This window comes from Lissotriton vulgaris, chromosome 2_1 (assembly GCF_964263255.1).
Source record: "Lissotriton vulgaris chromosome 2_1, aLisVul1.2, whole genome shotgun sequence".
Taxonomy (NCBI): Eukaryota; Metazoa; Chordata; class Amphibia; order Caudata; family Salamandridae; genus Lissotriton; species Lissotriton vulgaris.
In genome coordinates this window covers 711,261,246-711,286,277 of record NC_141687.1, presented here as the reverse complement: position 1 = coordinate 711,286,277, position 25,032 = coordinate 711,261,246, and the positions used below count along the sequence as shown (strand labels likewise).

At 48.7% G+C, this 25,032-nt stretch overlaps 1 protein-coding gene across 5 annotated transcripts in view; it reads right to left on the bottom strand.

The window, feature by feature from the left end:
- The window catches only part of SBF2 (SET binding factor 2), a 2,158,806-nt gene that overhangs the window by 608,603 nt on the left and 1,525,171 nt on the right, over positions 1-25,032 (bottom strand). For all 5 annotated transcript variants that reach the window (XM_086955965.1, XM_086955960.1, XM_086955962.1 and 2 more), the window contains exon 25: positions 5,041-5,186. In XM_086955965.1, the coding sequence (XP_086812091.1) occupies positions 5,041-5,186 (146 nt within the window). The remainder of the gene's footprint in view (positions 1-5,040; positions 5,187-25,032) is intronic.

Here is a 25,032-nt window from a genome sequence, read left to right as displayed (position 1 = left end):
GTACAGAGAGGGGCCTAGTCCACATACCTGTCCCCCGAACCATGGGTAATTGATAGGAGCTTTCGATTTGCTCAAGGGGAGGATAGGACCCTATTCCACGCCTGGGAAAGCGCGCATGCCTCGGATGGACTCAACACCCAGACGTACCCCCGCTTCTTGGTTAAGAATGAATTGCTATACCGCCAGGCCAGACAAGACGGAAAACTACAATTGTTGGTACCCTGCTCTTTTCGAGAACAGGTACTCTTCTTCGCTCACGCCCATTTGACGGCCGGCCATGCCGGCAAGGAAAAAACCACGGAATGCATAGTGAGGCATTTTATTCTGGCCTGGGATCTATCGTGACGTACAAGACTTCTGTGCCCAGTGTGAAGTATGCCAAAGAAGAAACACGCATTGACCAACCGCTGCGAACTCTACAGAAGATGCCCATCATAGGAGTCCCATTCGAACGGGTCGCCATGGATATAATTGGACCCTTGCCGAAGTCGGGCCGCGGACACCTGTATGCCCTCGTAATTGTCGACTACGCGACCCGGTTTGTGGAAGCCTTTCCTTTGCGAACCATCACAACCTCGGCAATCGCCGAGAAGTTTGTAGAGCTGTTCTCTCGCGTAGGGTTCCCCAAAGAGGTGCTTACGGATTAGGGGACCCCTTTACAGCCAAGCTGATGAAAGAAGTGTGTGCCTCTCTAGACATCAAACATCTGAAGACCTCGGTGTACCACTCCCAAACAGATGGACTTGTTGAGAGGTACAATCAGACCCTCAAGACAACATTAAAAAAAATGCTGACCGCTGAAGGACCTAGCTGAGATAGACTACTGCCTATCGCCCTGTATGTCATAAGGGCTCAGAAACAAAGCAGTCTGGGATGTTCGTCCTTCGAGCTATTGTATGGCAGACTGCCACGGTCCATCCTGGAAATAACGAGGGATATGTGGGAAAACGAAGAATCCCAAGAACAGAAGAGCATGTTGGAATACACCACTCAGCTAAGAACAAACCTTGGAAAACTACGAGAATTAGCATACTCCAACCTGGAACACCACCAAGAGAGATACAAATAGACTTATGACAAAGGAAAGAAGCTGAGAAAGATCGACGTCGGGAAGTGGGCTCTCGTGTTGTTACTAACCCTAAGTAACAAAACCAAAAATGAGTGGCAAGGTCTGTTCCAGGTGATCGAAGCCATCGGTCAAACTACCTACAGGCTACGCCTGTCGTCCACTAAAACACAAACGTACCACATCAATATGTTGAAAGAATGGTTGGGGCCCTTACCAAGAGAGGGTCATTTTGTCAGTCCGACAACAGTCACCAGCACCTCAACATTGGATCAGTTAGTAATCAACCAGGGGTTGACAACCCAGGAGAAGACCGAGTTAGCATACGTCCTGGAGCCCTTCTCCGACGAATTCTCAGACATTCCAGGAAGGACTAACCTAGCAGAACTCCGCATCGAAACCCTTCCAGGGAAAGTGGTAAAACAACAACCTTACAGGATACCAGCAGCCAGAAAAGAAGCCGTCAGAAGGGAAGTTCAAGACATGCTTCGGTTAGGAGTAATCCGTCCCTCCCAGAGCCATTGGTCCTCCCCAATCGTGATGATACCCAAACCAGACGGCTCCAAACGCTTCTGTATGGACTTCAGGGCCTTGAACGCGGTATCTCACTTTGATACCTACCCTATCCCTCGTGTGGATGACTTGATAGAGAAAATAGGCGACGCCAGATGCATCACGACCATTGACCTCACGAAGGGGTATTGGCAGGTGCTCTTCGTGAGGAGGACAGGAAGAAGACCGCCTTCGTGACGGATGATGGTGCCTACGAGTTCACGGTCCTACCCTTTGGACTCCATGGGGCCCCGGCGACCTTTCAACGCCTCATGAATCGGGTCTTACAACCATACGTCTCGTTCAGTTCAGCCTACCTGGACGATATCGTTATCTATAGCCGTGACTGGCCGGAACATCTGCGACATCTGCATACCATCCTAACAGCACTACGGAACGCGGGCCTACACATAAGCGCCAAGAAGTCCAGAGCAGCATTTCACAGAGTGAATTACTTGGGATATGTACTGGGGGACGGCACCATAGCTCCTCAAAGCGAGAAAGTACGAGCGATAGCCGAAGTTCCTTTTCCCTCTAATAAAAGAGATGTACGGGCCTTCCTCGGTCTGGTTGGGTACTACCGGCGGTTCATACCATGCTTTGCCGAAGTGGCTGTACCATTAACTAACCTACTCAAGAAGAACACAAAACCAAGTGACTATTCTCATCCAGCACAAGACTCCCTGAGGGCTTTTCAGCTCCTGAAAACTACAATCACCACAACCCCAGTCCTGGTCTCACCCGACCATACAAAACCCTTTGTGTTAGCCACAGATGCCTCCAATGTCGGAATATGTGCAGTGCTCTCCGAAGTCGGCAGGGAAGGGGTTGAACACCCCGTACTGTATGTTAGCAGGTAGCTTTTCCCCAGGGAATGCAGATATTCCACCATTGAGAGAGAGGCCCTGGCCATAAAGTGAGCGATAGAGAAACTGAGGTACTACTTAGAGGGTAAACCATTCATCCTACACACGGACAACGCCCCCCTGAAGTGGATACACCAAAACAGCAGTCATAACCCCCAAGTGTTACGGTGGTTTCAGTCTTTACAGCCGTACTCCTTTTCAGTGCACCAACGGAAGGGAAAAGATAATGGCAATGTGGACTTCCTTTCCCGCATGTTTCCTCTCCCCGAACGGGAGAAGTCAGGGGGGAGGAATGTGAAGGAGCGTGCGGACCGAATATGACTATGACTACCCCAACGGACTGGTGGTCCGCCACCCCACTCTCACCTTGCCCCTTTTCCCCACAGCTGCCACATTGTCACTGGAACGAGGAACCCGAGACAGGCTGGCCGGACGTTACCAACACGCCTGGCCCCTTTAAGATCCCGGACCAAGAGGAGGAGACCCCGCCCCTCGAGAGCGTCAAGACGTCAAAACGAGGAAGCGAAAGAGACGGGACGGACGGCGTTTCCCTGGAGGTAGCTGACAACGAGGACGAAGAACAGCGGTATCAAGAACCGAGAGAGACCGGGAGCGACACGCCAGGAGGCCAACGTTTCTACGCTTCGCCCTGCCACGTTCCTACGGGAGGAGCGTGGCTACAAGAGGTACGGGGCTGGGTAGCCGGTTGGGTCGGGCGGAGGAGTCAGCCCCGTGTATAGATATTGTACAGCCCTTGTAAAGTACCCAGTCCGTTCACGTGCACTCCTACCACACCCTTTGTTTTAGAAGCGTGCACCTTAACACCGTTGGTTTTCCTCACTCCCGGCCCTTAAGAGTGTTCCCTGAATCACGCAATTGTCTGACTCAAGTTTCCTTTATTTTCGGTACCGGAGCGGAAGACGGAGCGGAGAGACGTCCCCTTCCAGAGCACAACGGTCCCTGTCCTCTTACCTGGAATAGACAAGCTGGAGCAAGCTACTTTTCCGTTGGACCCTGCAGTGCATGCGAGAGAGCGAGCAACACCCTTGATGAAAAAGACATATATACCAATAAAGCCTTCACTGAAACCTTTACTCAAGGCGCCAGTGTTTCTCTTTACCCCAACACCTCCAGTCAATCCAAGCTCTGTAGCTGAAACCCGAACGTCCCGACCCCCTCGGGATAAGTATTCAAAGAAGCGAATGGTAGGATAAGCCTAGGAAGGAATATTGCCATTCAGAGTGAACACAATGAGCTTGTCACTATTTAAGCAAGGCCACTTGGGTACAGTAGCCGCTCTTCAGCCAACAATAAGCTATGAGATGCCACACTAGAACATAGCTATTTGCTAAGGAGATGCTTAACCACAAGATGGAAACATCTGTCAGTAGTATATAAAGAGGAAATGTAGACTTAACCCAGCAAGTGAGGACAGCCAGCTAATACCCTCTTCAATAGACACCCCACAATACCAAACAACTATTGTCCAACTACAAACCGCCCGACTACATATAAAGCACAAAAAAAGGAGTTTGTGGCTAAGTGCAAGCCCACCTAGAACCTTTCTGGCTGTCCACTAACCAACTCTTACACTCTAGTATGCAGCATATTCAAAGAACAGAACCAGGACTACCTCCACATATGATGACACATTAGAAGTGACTGATGAAGAGGTAATAGTTTTACTCACCTATGTGGTGGTTTTAAAACTACAGCGCAGTGAACCCTTCTTCAGTATTTATATTTAGGCTAAACAAATCCTCTGAGAGCACAATATACATAACCAATGACAACACACAATAATACCTCACAGCCATTGACAAGTTAGACGCAAAACTAAACTCTTGTCCTACACCACTTAATATTAACGTGAGTATGCCAAGGAATTTCTGTAAGTTCAGTGGATCCAAGTCAGCGATACTATTGCAAATATCCAAACTAGACTGTGTATGGCCACAAGATTACCATGCTTAAAAGTAGCCCACTTCTACAGTCTAAATGACAACAGTTGTATACACTTGCCACCTGTACTTAAATACCCTTTGTGTGATTCCCTTCTTCCAGGCCTGCCACAATCGGAAGCTTGTCTGCTCCAGCTTTAAGTGGAAATTCTCTGAATCTGGCCTCCTAAAACACCCAACATGCCACATGTTGACAAACCAGAACATAACTGCTAGACACACTATATGACTTTAATTAGTTGCAACAAAAAGGCCAATAACAGTTCAATGACTCACAGTACAAGCATGTATAACTGTTGAAGTACTATGCCAGTTTTACATATAGATATATCAAGGCCTCAGGACACCTATGACCCAATATAAAGCTAATGAAAACTGACTTCATACTCGCAAACATAGCTGCTCTCCGACAGAAAGTAGAGGTTTGGCTAACCAATGCTCTGAACACTGGAACACTGCTTTGAGACCACTTAGTAGAGCAGGGCTTCCTATCATTTTAGAAAGATAAGGACTCTTGTTCTCCTCTTTACACATATTGGCTGACAGCTTGATGCAGGTGATTTCTCACTATTTGACAACTTGCATTTTCTCCTACCAGAAAGGTCATCATCTTCATTCCAGCCGGGGCGGTTTCCTCTTTCCTCCACTATTAAGCTAGTCTTCTTCTTTGCCGTATACGGACGGCCAATTGTCATTTTTCCAGCAAGTTTCGCTCCTTTAGCAATTGTTTTCGAGAAGGTGCTAAAATTCAGAAAGGAGTGAAAAACACATCAGAAAAGGAAATAAAACAATGTTTTAAAGCTTCTAGAAGTGAACATTAAATAAGATCTACCTCCAGGCAGAAGAATTTAACTGTGTCACACATGGTCATTGTGTTTTTAATCCAATTATAACTACCGTAAGTGCTAAAATACAGGTTAGTAAGCCCTGTTGAAGCCTATCTATTCCACAGTAATAGTCAAAACCCCACTGCAACCTTCGTAAATTTCAGACACATATTTTAATCTTAAAAACTGAAGTGTTGCAGTTTTTGGTACAAACGATGCAAAGCACACATTGCCAAACACAGTTATTATAAGCCAGATCGTCTGATGGAGCAAGGTTTCATACGTACAGAAACTTGCTTGTAATCAGCCCCGTCGAAATAACATAATTAATTAACCAACATGTTTTGTTTATTAATATTTGGATTTCACGACATTTATACTAAGATGGGGAAGCTTGTCAATGTGCTTTTACTAACAGTAACCCAAGTGTCCTAAAATGGCTCCCGAAAACACAGGAACTCTTCTGTGCATGTGCCTGCCACATCTACGTGGTGTGGCGCATCTCTGCTTTGGTGGGAATTTCTTGCTTCTGCGCACTAATGCCAAGATGGCCGCTCCAAGCTAACACATACTAATGCGCATGCTGCTGCTTGTATTAAAACTCACGTGTTTTGCTTAACCACTAATGCTATAGTTAAATTAAGGTAATGGGGTTAGAGTAGAGATAAGTGGTATACAGTGCATTCATTTATTTTTGTATTCTAATGTGCCACTCTTTGATTTTGCTGTTAGCTTGTATTTGGGCCTGAAGGGTGACTTGAATAGCCATATTGAATTTACTCTGCGCATGTGCCGGGACCACTGAAAGACCTCAAGCAGGGGCATTGAAACCATGCCAAAGACTGTCTTACCCGCGATGCGCCTGGGAACCTCACCCCCTGACCTGGGAAAAGGAAGACAACTTGCAAATTTGTTAAACATTGTATATTAAAATTAAATAATATTGCTGGGTGGAATAAAACTCAAGGGAAAATAAATTATGGGCGGGAACTTGATCAATATAATTCAATGAGAAATTACCTCATCTTAGTATGGTGTGATGACCTCTTGTGTCTTTCTGACCAATCACTGAAGGGGAACACATAGATTTGCAACATTTAGGGGTGGTACATTGCCCTGGAAATGGTATAACTAAGGTAGGCTTACTTAGGGAAAATTGTCCGACTTGTCAGATTATCTGACCTGTAGCTGATCCAACGAATGCTGAAAGAGATTGAGAGCAGAGGAGCTGGCCGAGCACTCTGTCAGAAGAATCGGGGTGCTGCTGGGGAAAAAATATTGATTACCCAATCGGGGTATCAGAATTTGGCCTAGAGAGGGGTGTGACGCTGGTGTTGCACTAGTGGAGGTTACCTGTCCTGATGTGCACATGTCCTGTCCCGTTTGGCACCTGATTAGTCGGGAGCCTTATCTTTGCCCCAGCTCATGGCCAGGGTTGGTCCTCACATCATTCTAGGTAAATATAATCCATGTGGTATGTCCTTGTGCTATTTCCCTTTCTCACCTTTCCCAGGTACCAATGTCTAAAGGTGTTACTGTGATTTCTTGCAAACTTTATGCCCTTTTAATCACATTCTTACTTGTAAAATTTATGGTCACTGCATTATAGACACTGACTCAACAAAACTTGCATAGATAAAGTGTTTAAAACTTCTCCAGAGTCAGTGATTATTTCAGGAAAGGAAAATTGTTAAATACTACTTATTATGCTAACTCCCTTTTCGATCCCTAGGACTTATAGCATAGGTGACAAGGATTGGTAAGTCATGGTGTACAGGTATACGTCCTAAAAGGAATAAGGGAACTGATAGGCAGTAATTAGAAGCAGTATTACTAGTTCAAAGTGTGAATGTTTTTAGGACCGGGTGAGTATGGTAAATTGAGCTGGTAGTCCCACGCGCTATCAAGTCCAAATGATGTTTGCTTCAATGACTGAGCTCCAGAGGGATGATTTTCAAAGAAATGAATTCACTGACCGGTTTCTTTAGTGCACTGTCAATACATTTCAAGTACAGGCTCGATTGTTTAGCCTGTCAATAAATATAACAATCAAGATATTTGTGCTGGCTTGCACAAAACTTTCCTGTTCATCTAGTGATCTGGGAAACTGATGTCCTAACACCTAATTAAAAATCCAGATAGACAAAAACATATATAGAACTTGTGAGAAAATCGGGCTGTTGGTTGAGGAGGGAGTGAGCCCTTATCAAGCAAAAGCAGTTCCTTTCAGGATGAACCACAAACGTCACTAAATGTACCTGTGCTTAACCCTCTGGTAGCTTGGCGCAGAAGGAGTCAGGCTTAACTTAGACGCATTGTGCTAGGTATTTCTGCAGCACACAAGCAGTAATAAAGTGAAAAAACCTCAAAAGAAAAATCCCACACAATCTTAGAAAAATAGAGTAAAATTGAATTAAGTATTTGACACCAAAATGACAAAATTCCAAATAAGTAGAACCGGAGATATGCAATTTCAAAGATTTGAGGTAAGTATAAGGCATAAAAGCCCAAGGCGCCACTCGCGCCTATCTGGTTGTGCGAGACCGGAGTCAGAGTCAAAGTCACAAGTTCGCACTGGGTTACCTTTCAAAGTCTAGTGCGAATAGTCCAGTTCATAGTGGAGGACGTCGCGAGGAGCAGGGAGAGCGTCAAAGAAGGTCATCGCCGTAGCGCAAAGAGCAGGCCAGGCGTCGCGGACAGTCGCTGTAGCAAGAAAATCCTGTCTGGCATCGCAGGCAGTCGTTGCAGGAACTTCATTTTGGCAGTCACCGAGACTGTCAATGCTGTTGTGCTGGTCGTCGCTGACAGTCGTGACAGAGCGAAGATTCGTATTCCTCGGAGCTCTGCATTGATGGTCAGAAAGATCTTGGCGCAAACGGGCCGGTTCGCGGTGCAAACAGCCTTATTCTTCAGGATGTCTTTCTTTCTTCAGATAGGAGCTCAACTGATGACACACAAGGGTCCAGGACATGAGAAACCTCTTGGGATCAGGAACTCACTCCAGTATAGGCCAGCATGGCTCAGGCAGGTCCAGGCAGCTAGGCAGATAGATGGAGGGCCGGCCTCAAGTAGCAGAGCAGCAGCTTTTTCTGTAGTATCCACAGGTTCAGGACTGTGCTGAAGAGTTGGGTCTGATAGGTCCAATATTTATACCTGGCGCCAGCTTTGAAGTGGGAGAAGCTCCTGGAGTTTCTCCCTAAAAAAGGTAACAGGAATATCCTGCCTCCCTGCCCAGGTCTCAGTCTGTCTGGTGGCACAATACGCTAGTGTGATGTCCTTTGTGTGTCAGCTGAGCCAGTGCCTTTGAAGTGCAAATGTGGTAGATGACCGCTTCGCCCCCCTATCAAATCAGAGATGGCCCATAGAGCCAACACCCAGACCCTGCTTTGTGATACTGTCTGGGAGGGATACACAAAAGTCAACTGCCAACTACACCTAGTCATGTGACGCAGGAAGAGGCTGCAGGCAGTAAAAGATTACGACAAGAACATGTAAACTTCCTAAAAGTGGCACTTTCAAAACTGTGACTTAAAATCTGACGTTACCACTAAAGGGGGTTTTAAATTATATTTCCTCAGATGTCAAACATGACTTTCCTACCTATTCTGAAATCAAACGTTATCACCTATTAAATGTAATACGGTAGCCCAAAGTTATCCTATGGGAGAGATAGGTCTTGAAAAAATGAAAAACAAATGTGTACTTTTTTTGTCAAACATATTTTTATTAAGATTTTTGGCAGTGTATATCATATTACATTACCATTGCATTCTTCACATGAATGATGTTAAAGAATGTTTACAAAAATTGACAATGTGAAGAGTCATGCATATTTCAAGGGTCAGTCCCCGGCCCAAACATAGTGGAATGCACATTTAAAGGGTACAGCTTCTAACTAAATAGGGCTTAGGGTATGCCCCTGCTCTTCGATTTGTACCTTTTTCACTACCAGTACATGTAAAACTTAAAAGTACATGTCCATCCTTTTAAATACAACATACCTGTCTTCTTTGTATTAAAAAGGAAGGTGTAGGCCTGACAAAAGGTTTATTTTGCCAGGTTGAAATGGCAGTTTAAAACTGCACAGAGGCTGCAATGGCAGGCCCTAGACAGGTTTAAAACGACTACTTAAGTGGGTGGCACAATATCAGCTGCAGGCCCACTAGTAGCATTTAATTCATAGGCCTGGATAACTGTAGTACAACGTTACTAGGGACGTACGTGTAAATCAAATATGCCAATTGGGTGTAACACAACTTACCATGTTTTAAATTGGAGAGCACATGCACTTTAGCGCTGGTTAGTAATGGTAAAGTATGCAGAGTCATAAGGCCAACACAAATTAATTCAGCAAAACAGAAAGAGTGAAGCAAGAAAGTTTGGGGAAAGACCACCCAACTGCTGACAGGTTTAACAAAATGGTTCACACCAATTGTGACAAAGCCTAGGCTAAAAATAGTCAATTAAAAATGTAACAGTAAACTGCAATTCTTTTTCTACTATTGAATTTATTTTGGAGCCATGCACTTTGTAATATTGTGAATACATTAGCTCAATGAAATGGGCCAAATGATCACTTGTAAAGAACAGTAGGGTATATGTAATCCTCTGCACAGGTTATTAATGTGTTGCCTAGATTTATATGTGCACTCAGGTATGGGGAAATCCCAAACTAATATAAAAATATCCGATAAAACTCCCTCTATGACTCAGGGGCAGTGCCACTTGAAGATACCTTTAGCAGTGCAGTAAATCTATGCAACATGGTCCACCACAACATTCATCACATGGATTTCCCAATCTGTTGGCAGATGATCACCAAGTTTATCACTCTGTGGTGAGAATTAATACAGGAAGACAAACTGCAAGCAAAGATGCTGTGAAGCGAGCACACAGGGTGGGCCTGCAGCGCAGGGGTCGGGCCCCACCACCGGATATACTTGCCTATCTACCGGACTTTCCGCTGAAGGAGCTCATTCTTAAAAAAGCCAGAGACAAGCAAACGCTTAAGTATCGAGGCCATCCAAATGTGCTCTTTCAGGAATCGGTGATGATCACGCTTCAAAAAGAGAAGGGATTTTCGCCCAGTGACATCCCACTTGCGCAGTCAGGGGATAGGATATTCCTGGGGGCATCCCTTCAGGCTGATTTTCCGGTTGGAGGGTAAATTGCTCCAACTCTGATCACTAAAGTACGCATGCCGGGTCCTGGGCATAGATAACCCACAGCAGGAAGAACCAGGGGGGAAAACAGGATCTCCAGCTCCAGCTCCACAAGATCGATGGCAGTGGGCCCGCAGAGACTATAACAAGGAGCACGCGACAAGAGCAGACCCAGAGACAATGGTACAGGAAAGACAAGCGGTCATAGAATCACTGACCTCCAAGAGATCTCCGCAGAAGTCAGAACAATCAGATAAGTGTACGAAAAGAGGCGTGATGGTCAGCGGGAGCAGGGCTGGTGGGTGGGGTGGAGGGGGTTGCACGGCCAAAACATGTACCTAACTTTGAATCACATAACGCTTTAAAATAAATCCTATCAAGAGGAGAGTCCTCCTCTCATTCCTAGAAAATTCATAAGCAGACATCTGTCTTCTACAGGAGAAACACCTGCTGTCCATAGATTGGTACCGCCTTAAGGCACGAGTGGCCATATTAGTCGCTAGGAGTTTTAGAGGGGAAGTTCAAGACAGGGTGGCAGAGGTTAAAGGGAGATTACTAGCCTACACCTTCATGACAGGGGGAAATCCCATCACTATAGGGTGAATCTACGCACCTAACCCAGGTCAAGAAAAGTTTCTAAAGTCCGCAATCTCGGAATCTAGGATGGTAGTAGAGGGGGGCAACCTAAACACCGTCATGGATGCGGCCAAAGACAGATTGGGAAGTCGTTTCAGCCAAAAGGGAGTGATGTCAAACTAAGGGAAAGAGTGCCTACAGTCCGTAGGGCTGGTAGATATGTAGAGAGAGGGACACCCACATTCCTCACAATACACATTCTACTCATACGCACACAAGACCTTGGCACGGCGAGACCACCTTTTAAGAACAACAGAAGTCAATAGAGTAGTCCAAGAAGTGGAAATTGAGCCAGTTGCACTTTCCGACCACGACGTGTTGAGGGTCACAATTCAGCTTCCACCACAAACAAAACACCCAGGGACATGGCGCTTGAGGGCCGGTATGCTCCATAAGCCGGAAGTGCAGACACAACTCACTAAATGCATCTCTGATTACCTAGAGCTGAATGATTCCCCGGAAATATCTACCTCCACATCATGGGAGGCTCTGAAAGCGGTAGTACGAGGGGAGTTTATAGCCATCTCACCTGCAGAGAATAAGGGAGAAAAGGGAGCAGCTAGCAGCTCAGATTAAAGAACTGGAGAGGGTTCATAGTCGCACTGGGGCACCGAGAGTCTGGCAGCAACTAAAAGCTGCGAGGGCACAAATGGCTGGATTAGACCTGCATAGGGCAGAATATACAGAACTGCGTTTAAAATACTCCTACTATATCGCTGGCAAATAAGCTCAGAGCAAGATGCCAACAGACAGAAATTCAATCAAGCATAGGAGAAGGGGGGGTAGAAAACACAAAATATGATGACGTTGTTCAAACATTCTGAGACTTCTACGCGGATCTGTACAAAGGGGCAACCTGGCAGACCACCGCGCGACTTCATATCTGGAGGGCATACACACAGCTATATTAACTTTGAGCCAGGCGAACATCCTAGGCGCCCCAATACGGATTGAAGAAGTGATAGGGGCGATATCGCGCCTTAAACGCTCAAAGGGAGCGCACATCAGAAATGTGAGAACCAGGTTCAAGTCCCACTGAGGCATCACAAAGGGAACAGGAGGAAAAGTATGAGTGATGCCCTTCAGGAATCGATTTACGATAGGGGACTTGAACAAAGAAGGTTGGTCAGGCAGCCTCAAAAAGGCTGAAAGAGCCGAAAGATAGCCCTTGATAGTGCCCAGAGCAGAGCCCTGCTGGGCAAGAGAAAGAAGGAAGAGAAGAACCTCAGAGAGAGGGGCATTGAGGGGATCCACAGCCTTTGCTGTGCACCATGCCACAAATCTGTTCCACCTGCAGGCGTATACCGTCTTTGTGGAGGGACGCCTGGCTGCCAGAATGATGTTGCAAACTTCAGGAGGCAAGTCAAATGGCCTCAACTGTCGCCGCTCAATCTCCATGCATGGAGGTGGAGACTGGACAGGTTCGGGTGGAGGACCGTCCCCTGCTGCTGCGACAGAAGGTCCTCCTGAAGAGGCAGACGAACCGGGGGATCGACTGACATACTGAGTAGCTCGGGATACCAGTACCTTCGTGCTCAGTCCGGAGCCACAAGGATGACTTGTGCCCGGTCGCGCTTGATCTTCTTCAGCACTCTGGGCAGAAGAGGTATATGCGGAAAGGCGTACAACAGACCGCAGCTCCACTCGCGACGAAAAGCATCTCCGAGCGAGTGCCGCCTTGGAAATTCCAACGCGCAGAACTGATGACATTGCGCGTTCTCTTCGGTGGCGAATAGATCTAACCAAGGCTCTCCCCATCGCAGAAAGAGGCCTTGCGCCACGTCCGAGTTCAGACGCCATTCGTGATCCATCGAGCACCGACGGCTGAGTTTGTCCGCCCTGGCGTTCAGAGAACCTGCCAGGTGTTGAACCACCAGATTCACGCCCTGATGTTCCAGCCATTGCCAGAGGCGCAGAGCCTCCTGGCAGAGGGTCCACGACCCCACCCCGCCCTGTTTGTTGCAGTACCACATGGCGGTGGTGTTGTCCGTGAACACCTGCACTGCACTCCCTCGGTCAGACGGGAAGAATGCTTTCAGTGCCAGACGAATCGCCCGCAGCTCCAACAGATTGATATGGAGCCGGGACTCCGCCAGAGACCAGAGTCCTCTGATCTCCGCCTCTCCCAAGTGGCCTCCCCAGCCCTGGAGGGACGCGTCCGTCACAACCACGTGCTCCGGTTGGGGAAGGGAGAGGGATCTGCCGTTTCCCCAATCGCGGTCCGTGAGCCACCACTCCAGCTGTCTCGCAGTGCCCTCCGAGATCAGGACATGGTCGGACAGGTTGCCCCGGTGCTGGGCCCACTGAAACTTCAGATCCCACTGCAGAGCCCGCATCCGCCACCGTGCGTGATGCACCAGAAGGATACAGGAGGCCATCAGCCCCAGAAGCCACAGCGTCAACCTGACCGAAACCCGGGATAACGGCCCGAAGATCGGAATCAGGGCCTGTATATCCCGAACCCGCTGTTCGGGCGGGTAAACCCGAAACTGCGCCGAGTCGAGAACCGCTCCGATGAAAAGGAGCTTCTGAGAGGGGCACAGGTGTGACTTCGGCACATTGATGGAAAATCCCAGCCGATGCAGGAGATCCGCCGTAGTCTGGAGGTGGCTGACGACTGCCTGGGGCGAGCCCGCCTTCAACAACCAGTCGTCTAGGTAGGGGAAGACTGAAACCCCTAACCTGCGCAGGTGAGCTGCGACCACCGCCATCACCTTCGTGAACAACCGTGGGGCGCTGGTAAGGCCGAAGGGGAGCACGGTAAACTGAAAGTGCTCGAGGCCTACCGTGAACCGCAGGTAACGCCGGTGGGCCGGCAGGACGGGGATGTGGAAATATGCGTCCTGCAAGTCCAACGCTACCATCCAGTCTCCTGGGTCTAGGGCAGCCAAGACCTGAGCCAGTGTCAGCATTTTGAACTTCTCCTTCCGGAGGAAGCCGTTGACGTTCCTCAGATCTAAGATAGGGCGTAGGCCCCCTTTGCCCTTCTTGGGTACCAGAAAGTAGTGGGAGTAGCAACCACGTCCTACTTCTGGCCCAGGAACGCGCTCGATGGCCCCCTTAGCCAAGAGGGCCGAAACTTCCTCCTGCAGGAGCCGCAAGTGATCCCCCGATACGCGGTGGTGTTGCAGTGGCATGGCTTGAGGAGTCGTGTCGAAGGGGAGGGAGTAGCCCCTTCGGACGATCTGCAGCACCCACCTGTCCGAAGTGACTGTGCGCCAGTGAGAGTGGTGATGGCGAACCCTGCCTCCCACTGGCGTCACATGGGCCAAAAAGCACGGACTAGGAGGGTTTAGAGGCGGATGCTGCGGGGGCAGGTGTGGACTGGCTCCGTTTATTTCCCCGACCGCCTCCACGGCGGTTTCCACGGCCGCCGCCGCGCTGGACGACAGTTTGCGGCGAGTGGCTGGCGGCACGTGTGGGGGCGCCTCTTCCTTGGCCACGAAAGGAGTGAAAGGCACCCATTTGCTGGCGCGGGGAAGAGAGGCCCAAGGACTTGGCCGTAGCCCTGGAGTCCTTAAAGCGCTCAAGCGCATGGTCTGCCTTGTCGCCAAAGAGGCGACGGCCATCGAACGGCATGTCCATGAGTGTATTTTGGACGTCTGCCGAGAAGTTGGCGGATCTCAGCCAGGCGTGGCGTCGTATCGCCACCGTCGTAGCCATCGCTCTGCCCAGCGAGTCAGTAGTATCCAGTCCGCACCTGATTGAATACTTCGCTGCGTCCCGGCCTTCCACTAGGGCTTGGCCGAGTTTGGCCCGTACCTCCAAAGGACACTCTGGCAGCACTTCCGCCACCGTTTCCCACAGAGAGTGGGTGTAACGGCCCAAGAGGCATGCGGTGTTGGAAGACCGCAGTCCCAAGCTAAGGGACGAGAACACTTTCTTGCCATAGGCCTCGTACCTCTTGGATTCCCGATCGGGGGGAGCCGTCGGGAAGGCGGTCTGGGAGTTAGAGGCCTGGATAACCAGACTCTCGGGGTGGGGTGGGTGGACAGGAAACATGGGTCGCCCGGGACCGGGCGGTGGCGTCTGGCCACGTTCCGATCTACAGGCGAACCTGTAGCGGGCCTGGACCAAGTGCCCAAAAGAACGTCCGCCAAGGCCTCATTAAACGGCAGCAGAGGCTCCATGGAGCATGACTGCGGCTTAAGGACCTCAGTGAGGAGGTTAGTCCTCACGGCCGCGACGGGGAGCTCAAGGCCCAAGGCCTTAGCAGCCCTCATCAACACCACACTATATGTAGCGCCCTCCTCCGAAGCCACAGTAGGAGGAGAGACGAATCCAGTGTCTGGAGAGGTGTCCAGGCCACTGGCCTCCCCAAGGTCTCCTGTCCAGTCCATGTTAGACCGACATTCCCTTGTCAGAGGGTCCTCAGACCCCTCCCAATACTCCTCTTCCCCCATCTCCTGAGATTCAGGGTCATAAGTGAATGAGGACGGTTCATAGAAATGAAAATCTCCGAACGGCGTCGAGAGCGGCGCCAATAGGCGCCGTCCCGACGTCGGAACCGATTGAGAGGAGGCATCGGGGCCGGCGCCGCCCGAGGACGACGCCGAAGGGGACACCACACGGACCGACCCCGGGGGTGTCGTAAGGTCCACCGGGGCGGTCCATCGCCCGAGGAGGGTCCAGCGGTGCTCTGCGGCGCCGGGCCCAAAGGGGCCGACGACGCCGGGGCCGCTGTACCCTGCGGCGCCGCGCCCGAGGGCACCGGCGGTGTCGGCATCGTGGGGCCCTGCGGCGCCGGGCCCGAAGGCGCCGGCGGCGACGAGGCCAAAGCACCCGACGGCGTCGGGGTCGTAGCCCCCGACCCACTGGGGCCCCCAGACGGATTCACTTGGCCCGAAGGCGCCGCGGAACCCGTCGGAGGAGAAAGGGACCTCATGGCCATGAGGAAACGCTCGATCTCCTCCGGCGTCGCGTTCAGCCCAGGGACCGGGGGGTATGGGGCCGAACGCAGCGCCCGCGACTCCCGAGGAGCCGCGTGGGCGGTGTCACCCGAACCCCCGGCCGCATCGCGCGAGCGTCGGGGGGAGTCGGAAGAGCAATGATGTCTCTTCGACTTCTTATGCTTCTTACCTGACGACTTGGACCCGGAGGAGTGGCGCCAACTCCCGGAGCTGTGACGGCTCCGTCCCCGCGACCTGTCCCTCGACCTCCCGTGGGACCGGGACCGGGACCTCACACGGCGCGGGGCCGACTGGCGGATTTCGAGTCGCCTGCGGGACCGCTCCCGCCTGGCCTTCCTCGAAAGGGCCCGACAGTCGGAGCAGGCCTCGTCGTCATGGTTGACGCCCAAACACATCAGGCACAGGCGGTGGGGATCCGTGACCGACATGGTACGGTCGCACTCGTCGCAATGCTTGAATCCGGGCATCCCTAACGGCACCGTCGGAGTCGTAAAGACTTCGAAATGGATCAAAAGATCACAAAAGTTTAGTCAAAAAGTGACTAGGGAACTGCTCTTTCCAGATCTGCGCTGGCTGGCGCGGAAAAAAGAAGAACTGACATCAGCACGTGGAGGCGGCGTCTAAGTACTCCGACAACGTCATCACGGCGCCCACGACGCCGACGACGGACGCGGAGCCGCAGACGACGCCTACCGACGAGCAAGGGTACTGCTACGCAAAACTTTCCGGATCCAGTCTGACGCCTGGGGATATTCTAAGGTAAGGAATCTATCACTAACGTGTCTCTTTCAGATTCTATTATACGTCATTGCCTCCTTTTCATCAGAGAGAGTCCTCCCATTTAGAGCGCGTAGATTATGTTCTAAAGTTAGGGTGTTTATTTGTATCACTCTTGCAGACTATTTCTTAATGGGTTCCAGATTTAATAAGGGGATAGACTGCCTTGCGTCCTCTGCACTGGCCCCCACCAAATCTTCCTCAGCTAAAGGTTGAAAAGTGCAGTTCATGTCTCCACCTACAATGATGTTTGAAAATGGGGGGACACATGCTAAAGCTATATCCAGTATAGCAATCGTAGGGGAAGATTGCCCACCCGGAGTGCCTCTAGCATATACGCAAAACAATTCAATTGATGTTGCAGTATGAGGGCCTTTGAGAGAGATGTGTAGAATATCGTCTGAAGGTATCTTATGCACCACAACTGACCAATTTAAGGCCACACTAACCCATATGTGGAGACCGCCCGATGGACGGCCTCTCCCTACTGTAGTTGCCGGAATTAAATAGGTTGCATAACCGTTTTTATGGAGAGGGATCAGACTCCATGTCTCTTGGAACAAGCAAATCTCAAACCTCCCAATGAATTGGTTCCATTCAGGGCTTTCTAATTTTTTGTAGAGACCCGCTATGTTCCATGAGACCAGGTTGATTACTTTTAGGTTCTCAGCTATGCCATTGGCTAGGAGTTCACCACCCTCTTTCATTGTGCCTAGTTGAGTATGCTTTGGGCCTCTGTTCGTCCCTATCATCTCAAGAGGCTCTTTATTAAATGGCCTGTCCACCCCTGGTTCAATCTCACTTACAGCGGCCTTGGGCCGATATTCGGCTTCTCCTAATAGGTATGTGTCTGGTACTTTGTTTGGTTGTGTGCCTTTCCCTAGTCAGTCAATTTTGTTAAGGTCAGAGTCGTCATAAGATCTATCTTTTGACCATGATGGGGACTGTCTAATTTGAATGTTTGAATGCGCCGGGTGTGAAGTTCTGTACTCCCGGGTCACTAAGCTTTCTGCCAGTGCCGTATTACCCAATTGGATTTCAATACAATCTGTAGCAGAGCTATATAGGGACAGTCTTGCAACGTGAACCATATCTTCCCTAATAACCGACCTGCACCCTCTCACATGATGCAGCCAGTGGATAGCTTTGTTACAGATAGAATCCCTACTTTCATGTACATTCGGGTAGAGTTTAGGAACCCCTGTCATATAGACGGTAGTGTTTCTGGGAATAAAGGATGAAGTGCGCTGGACATGGAATCTTTTAGCCCCCCCCCAGTTGGCAACTGCCTCCATTGGGTCTCTTGTGTTTTTTTTATCCCCCAGGTGTGTTATTGTTCCGTTTATTGGGCCCTTTTGCTTAGCCGCCTCTGCATAGGTGTTGGGAGTGCTGTTTCGCTCCTTTACCCCCCCATTAGCCTCAACTTGAAATGTATTTTCCGAGGCCTGCCCTCTTGCTATGATACGGCCTGATGGTGGGGCAACTTGCTTAGTAGCAGGTTTTGTAAATTTGGGTGTCGCCACTGCTTGTTGGGCGCATTGGGCGCCCCGCAATCCAGTGGTTTTGGAGCCACCCGATGGTAGTGGTCGTGCAATAGTTGATTTTGCAGTGGTAGCTAAAGCTAATGGTTGGGAATCACTTGCAGCCTCCTTTCTCCCTAGATTGATTAAGTCTGTCAACATTTTCTTTATTTCTGCTAATTCTGCTCCTAGAGATCCCATTTTCTTTAACATATTGCCTTTGAATTTCTGGCAGCTGGGACAATCTATGGTATTATCTGGGGATACCCTCCTTAGACCAGTGTCTTGGTGCACTACCTCGCAGAGCTCTCTAGACTCCTCTTCCAATATAGCAAATCTATTAGTGCAAATAATCCCCTCAATTCCTGCTATCCCATCCCCACTGGAGTCAGGAAGCTCCGGTGTTCCCACAGAACCTCCCCTTTGCGAGGTGAGTTATGAGTTATGAGTTTTGCTGTGGCGTTGGGGGAATTTGAGGGGGAAAATGGATCTCAACGATGGAACTATTAGAGTGCGGTTTCTTTAAAAATAGATCTGGAATTGTTTTATTCTTCTTCAGCGAAGTGCCCTTTATTATGGTATCTAATCTACCTAATTCTTCTGCACTCGGGGCTCCTTTCAATATCTCCTCACATTCTTCAGCAATTAGTTCAATATTAGACAGAACACAGTTGGATGCTGCGTGTTGGGCTTTAGATTTTTTGGCCTTTTTACCTTTTTTTGGGTTAGCTGCGTCATGGCCCCCATCCGCTAACTTTCTTTTGCCCATTCTGCTGTGTACCCTCTGTATTTAGGTATATTAGAATACAGCCCTCCGGTCCCTATCGCTTCGCTAGCTACCCACAAGAACCCCAGGGACCGTTAATCGAACCAGCAATACCTTCGTAGCGTAAAGTCACTTTGCACAAGAATCTGCTGGACCAAATGAACGGGAGGTGGCCAAGCCCAGCCCTTGTCTGTCCCGGACTGTCACAGACTGTCCCGCCCTTGTCCCGAGCATCTCCCGGGCGCGTTCCCGCTCGCGTTCCGCGTAGCGTTCACGGGTCGTTTGTCATATAGTCTGTCAATTGGGGGGTGGGCGGGACTCAGGCACAGGTGAATGGTGCACGGACTCCTGGGAAATGGAGTCCCGTGCTGGCGTGCCTCTGGTGTCCCACAACAATCTCCAGCTGGTGTAGTAAAGGAGCGGCTCTTCCCGCAGCGGTCTCCTGCTGCTGAGGGCTCCCCACAGAAATCGTGGTGATGAGCGTGCAGGCGAAGCGGGACCCACGCCAGCGGGTTCCGCAAGCTGTTTAATGAGACAGGTAGGAGGGTGGACGGGACTCAGGCACAGGTGGATGGTGCACGGACTCCTGGGAAATGGAGACCCATGCTGGCGTGCCTCTGGTGTCCCACAACAATCTCCAGCTGGTGTAGTAAAGGAGCGGCTCTTCCCGCAGCGGTCTCCTGCTGCTGAGGGCTCCCCACAGAAATCGCGGTGATGGGCGAGCTGTTTATGGAGACAGGTAGGAGGGTGGGCGGGACTCAGGCACAGATGAATGGCGCACGGACTCCTGGGAAATGGAGTCCGTGCTGGCGTGCCTCTGGTGTCCCACAACAATCTCCAGCTGGTGTAGTAAAGGAGCGGCTCTTCCCGCAGCGGTCTCCTGCTGCTGAGGGCTCCCCACAGAAATTGTGGTGATGGACGTGCAGGCGAAGCGGCACCCGCGCCAGCGTGTTCCGCGAGTTGTTTATGGAGACAGTTAGGAGGGTGGACGGGACTCAGGCACAGGTGGATGGTGCACGAACTCCTGGGAAATGGAGTCCCGTGCTGGCGTGCCTCTGGTGTCCCACAACAATCTCCAGCTGGTGTAGTAAAGGAGCGGCTCTTCCCGCAGCGGTCTCCTGCTGCTGAGGGCTCCCCACAGAAATCGCGGTGATGGGCGTGCAGGCGAAGCGGGACCCGCGCCAGCGGGTTCCGCGACCTGTTTATGGAGACAGGTAGGAGGGTGGGCGGGACTCAGGCACAGGTGGATGGTGCACGGACTCCTGGGAAATGGAGTCCCGTGCTGGCGTGTCTCTGGTGTCCCACAACAATCTCCAGTTGGTGTAGTAAAGGAGCGGCTCTTCCCGCAGCGGTCTCCTGCTGCTGAGGGCTCCCCACAGAAATCGCGGTGATGGGCGTGCAGGCGAAGCGGGATCCGCGCCAGCGGGTTCTGCGAGCTGTTTATGGAGACAGGTAGGAGGGTGGACGGGACTCAGGCACAGGTGGATGGTGCACGGACTCCTGGGAAATGGAGTCCCGTGCTGGCGTGCCTCTGGTGTCCCACAACAATCTCCAGCTGGTGTGGTAAAGGAGCGGCTCTTCCTGCAGCGGTCTCCTGCTGCTGAGGGCTCCCCACAGAAATCGCGGTGGTGGGCGTGCAGGCGAAGCGGGACCCGCACATTATTGAAAAAACTCAATCGAGAGGGGGTGGAAATGGTAAAACCCAGCGTTCGCAGTTATGTGATGCTTAAAACCACACCTTCCCTGGAACCATATTTATCATGGACAATATCAGGATACGAGCGGTTTTTATTAACAAGGTTCCGGTTGGACTATTTTCACCTTTTACTAGCTGTTCCGAGGGGCTCCCACAGAGGACAAGTGTTAGCGTCCTGCGGCTGCGACAATATGTCTCCGCAGGACTTGGTTCACTTTCTATTTACTTGTCCTCTTTGTGATGCACCCCGGAGGTCCTTTTTAAAGCCCCTTCTAAAAAAACAGAATTTTACCCAGGTTCGCCAAGCCCTCTGTTATCTGCAAATGTTGAAGCCGGAAAGCACCCTATTTTTGATTGTTTTTTTAAAGTCAGCTCTTAAAACAAGGAACTTAAGGGAGAACCAGCGGTTTTATAAATTTTTAGTGTGATTATTATGGTTGCTCCCTAGTGGCTATCTGTCTATATTTGTTACTTTTTAAATGAAATGTTTTTATATAATGGACTGTGTTTATAATTATTGATTATGTTTTAAACGTGAAATATATTAATTGTGGTATTGTTGCTTTTATGGTTTTTAATCTGTAAAACCGAATAAAGTATTTCTGAGTGACTGAGTAGTAAGTGCACTGTCATAATACTCTGGCTCAAAGAAAGCAAGAGGTTCAACATGGCACCATTCCAAGCCCCTAGTAAACTTTGAATGATTTCGAAGAGACAAATAATCTCCATGGGGACCAAACAGCACCTTGAAAAAGAATGGAGAATAGGTGCACTTGACAGTCTATCTCGTGTTCAACCTGTGGATGTTCAACTCTTCACTAAGTGCACAACAGTATTTCATCTTTCTGGCAAACGAGACAGAAGCAAGGCTTTTTGCTCTCGCAAGAGGAGGTTGCTCACTGTTAAACGAAACCATAAACAGGGGAAACACTGCAATCTCCGCAAAATGCCTCAGCGGTCCATACAAGATCAGAGACATGTCTTACTGGACTGCCCCATGTACAGTACTATAAAATCGAGTATTATTAGCCCATTATACCAAAAATAACAGTTTGACCTGCTGGATGAACAAATCTTTTTCCTCCTAAGTGACTTGTCTGGGCCAGCAAGATAATTGACTCGAATATTCATGAGGAAAAGCTGTGACTTGAGGGCTAAATGGGGTCAGACGGTAAATGTTGCTGGCCTTGCCGCTCCTCCATGAAATATACTACCCAGGACCATTGATAGATATATTCTGATGAAGGCTACGGGATTGTGTGTGGTCCAGTGACATTTATCCTTCATCCTTTTACCTTTTTAAATATACGAATTGTTGCTCTTTGTTTATAAAAATGTATTTAAGGTGCTGAACTTATTTATAAAGTTTTTATGTGGACTTTTAATATGTATTTTATTACGTATTCTTGTGTGAAAGGCGGCTTTGCTTCGCATGGAGACCGAAAAGACTAAATAAAATTCAAACAAACATGTATTCTAAATAAGTAGTTAGAAAGTAACTATCATTTTTAGCTACTTCCTAAATATTTTACATTTTTATTTTTTCATTTAGCGTTCAAATATAACTGTATAATTTCTCTGTACATGCGAGTTGCATTTACTCACTTCTGACAAAAGAAAAGCAACGCTAAAGAATTGCAAGTAGGATACATTTAGAAAATATAATACTTTCTTTTTCATTTCAGCAATTACTAGTGACCGGATTAATGGAGTGGGGTTCAGAAAATATGTACTTTTAACTAGCCTAATAATAATACAGCGAAATGTCAGCATCCCTCGTGCGAAACACAAGCACCCCTAGAGAAAGCAAATGCCAAGATGTGGTGTTTTTATTTTAAACCTTGCACTTTGGCGACAGAAAGATCATTCAGAATTAATAGCAGTAGAAAGACAAGATTCGCTTGTTCTAGTAATATTTCAAATCAGGGTGATTTGTAGTCACAATATTATCCATGTTCGTCTGGGTTGAACCAGGCGTAACGCTTTTTGATTTCCCTCTCAAGACATAAGAAATCACAGACTTTAAAAGTATGCATCTTCAGTAGCCAGTCTCCATCTTATATATAAAATGTTTTGCAACCTCTATAATGTGTATTCAGGGATTCACTGGGCTTCTCAGCTGCGACTTTCAGCAAAACTTAACTTTTGAGAAAGGAAATGTTTTTTTCCAACAGTCAGTTTTTGGGCCTGGCTATTTGTATGAACATTAAAATGTGATCCTTTAGCCTTTAGTTGCTTTGTCTTTCACACTATCAATCAAAAGGAAAATAGCAAAGATTTGCATATTGCAGAGGAGATGAGTGACCAAGGAGATAGTTTCTGTGATCAGAGCTGTTCTTCACGGATGCAATCTACTCCTGAATTGCCTGCTTTCAACTGTCAATAATTTCAGCTTTGGAGGCTGACATGGTGAGCAAACAAACATGAAATCCATAGCAGAGTGCAGTAATTACAAGTGGCTGATCCTAATGCAAGCAATCCACCCACCACTTTTCTGTTTTCTCAGTGTGACACCCTAAGTGCACTGGGTCACAACAATAGGAGAGGGAGGAAACAACAAATATTGAAACCCTTTAACCCCTTCCATGCGGCCGAGATTCTGCGCCTGTGCGGCAAAATTGCGAATGGGCGGGTTTATGACGGCCCCCAGCCGAGCACACGAGCACCGTAGTGCATGACGGCTGGGGGCCGTCATCAGCATGCAAGGGGTTAAGAAAACACAGGGCCACTGGAGACTTAAACAAGGAAGGCTGATTTGGGAATCTCAAAAAAGCTTGGAAGAGCCAACAGATTATATTCAGTGGGGGATGGGGGGGACTGTGGGTCGGGGTGTTCAGCAATGCTGCAATTATTGATTTTTTATATTTTTTTTAACTAAACCTACCTGGCTGCCGCGTTCCGTGTCTCTGCTCTTGCTTTCCTCGTGGAACTCGAGGAACAGGAAGCAGGCCCCAATGATCAATCACAACACTGTAATGTAGCGTTGTGATTGGTAAGCACCCAGGCTCCCCTGACCAATCCGAATGCAGTGTTGTGATTGGTTTTGAGAGTCCTGGCTCGACGCTCAAACAGAGAATGGGGGCCTGGGCATGTGCTACTCGCTGGTGCTGCCTTGAGCATGTTAGTCTAGGAACAAGAGGCGGAAATTTGACCCAAAAAAGAAAAAGACGCGAGCAATTTTATATGTCCAAATGTAACAGTGTCCGCGCCGGCCTCAACAGCAGAGAAGACTGGGAAAAGATAATTTAACTCAACGGAGAACTATGAATAATTAAGATCAGTCATGAGAAGGTCCCGTTATTTACACCAAGGGTACAATATCAATTTTTATATATATATATATATATATATATATATATATATATATATATATATATATATATATATATATATATATATATATATATATATATATATATATATATATGCACTGCATAGTGATATATTAAGTCCTTTAGCCCTCGATACGCGCCAAATATTTCACTAAGGGACAACGCATATGTGGCACCCTGTGAATGGAGCATCCGAAATTAAATTAATGACTTTATAGTACCTAGCTGCACTAACAATGGCTGAGTGCCAGCATATCATCAAACATGATGCCCTGGCACTTAGCTGTACAAGTGCAGACTTAGTGCTAGCGTATCATCTAGCATCAATGCCCCTTAATGCCCCACATGTCTTCATGATAGACACAACCCTAATATGTAGGGCAGACCTGAGAGTAATCTCAACAACTGGCTGCTTCAACTCTGGCCTATGAGACGTCATAGAATCATGCTGCATATATATTATAATTGAGCTAAAAACAGACATCTTGCACATTGCCCCTAGTTATCGCATATCACCGCCGAAAAGTGATAAATTATCGCGTACATTAAGCAGGCTACACAGCGGTATTTACGCTATTCAACACGCCATTAATGGTTGTATGTAAACAAACGAGATGTCAGGTGACATCTTTTCAACCAATCAACAAGCAGGAGATTGACCGCCCAATCGGGAACGCGGTACTATAAATATACCGAAACTAGCATCAACTTGCTACTTTCAATCTGACCAGAACCCAGAAAACGCTGACGGAGTAGGAGCAGGGAGGCCGAATTCAAACTCCCAGGAAAGCTGAGCGAGACCGACCCTGTCACTAGTTTGCTCGTACCGCGCTGAACAGAGTCCGTTTAGTATTCCGGGTGTTCTGCGCTTAACCAATCATGGGTTTTCTGTAATTCTCAATCTACCAGACCGGCAGGTGGGTCTTTAAATGCATTAGACAAATCCTTAGCGAGTAAATCA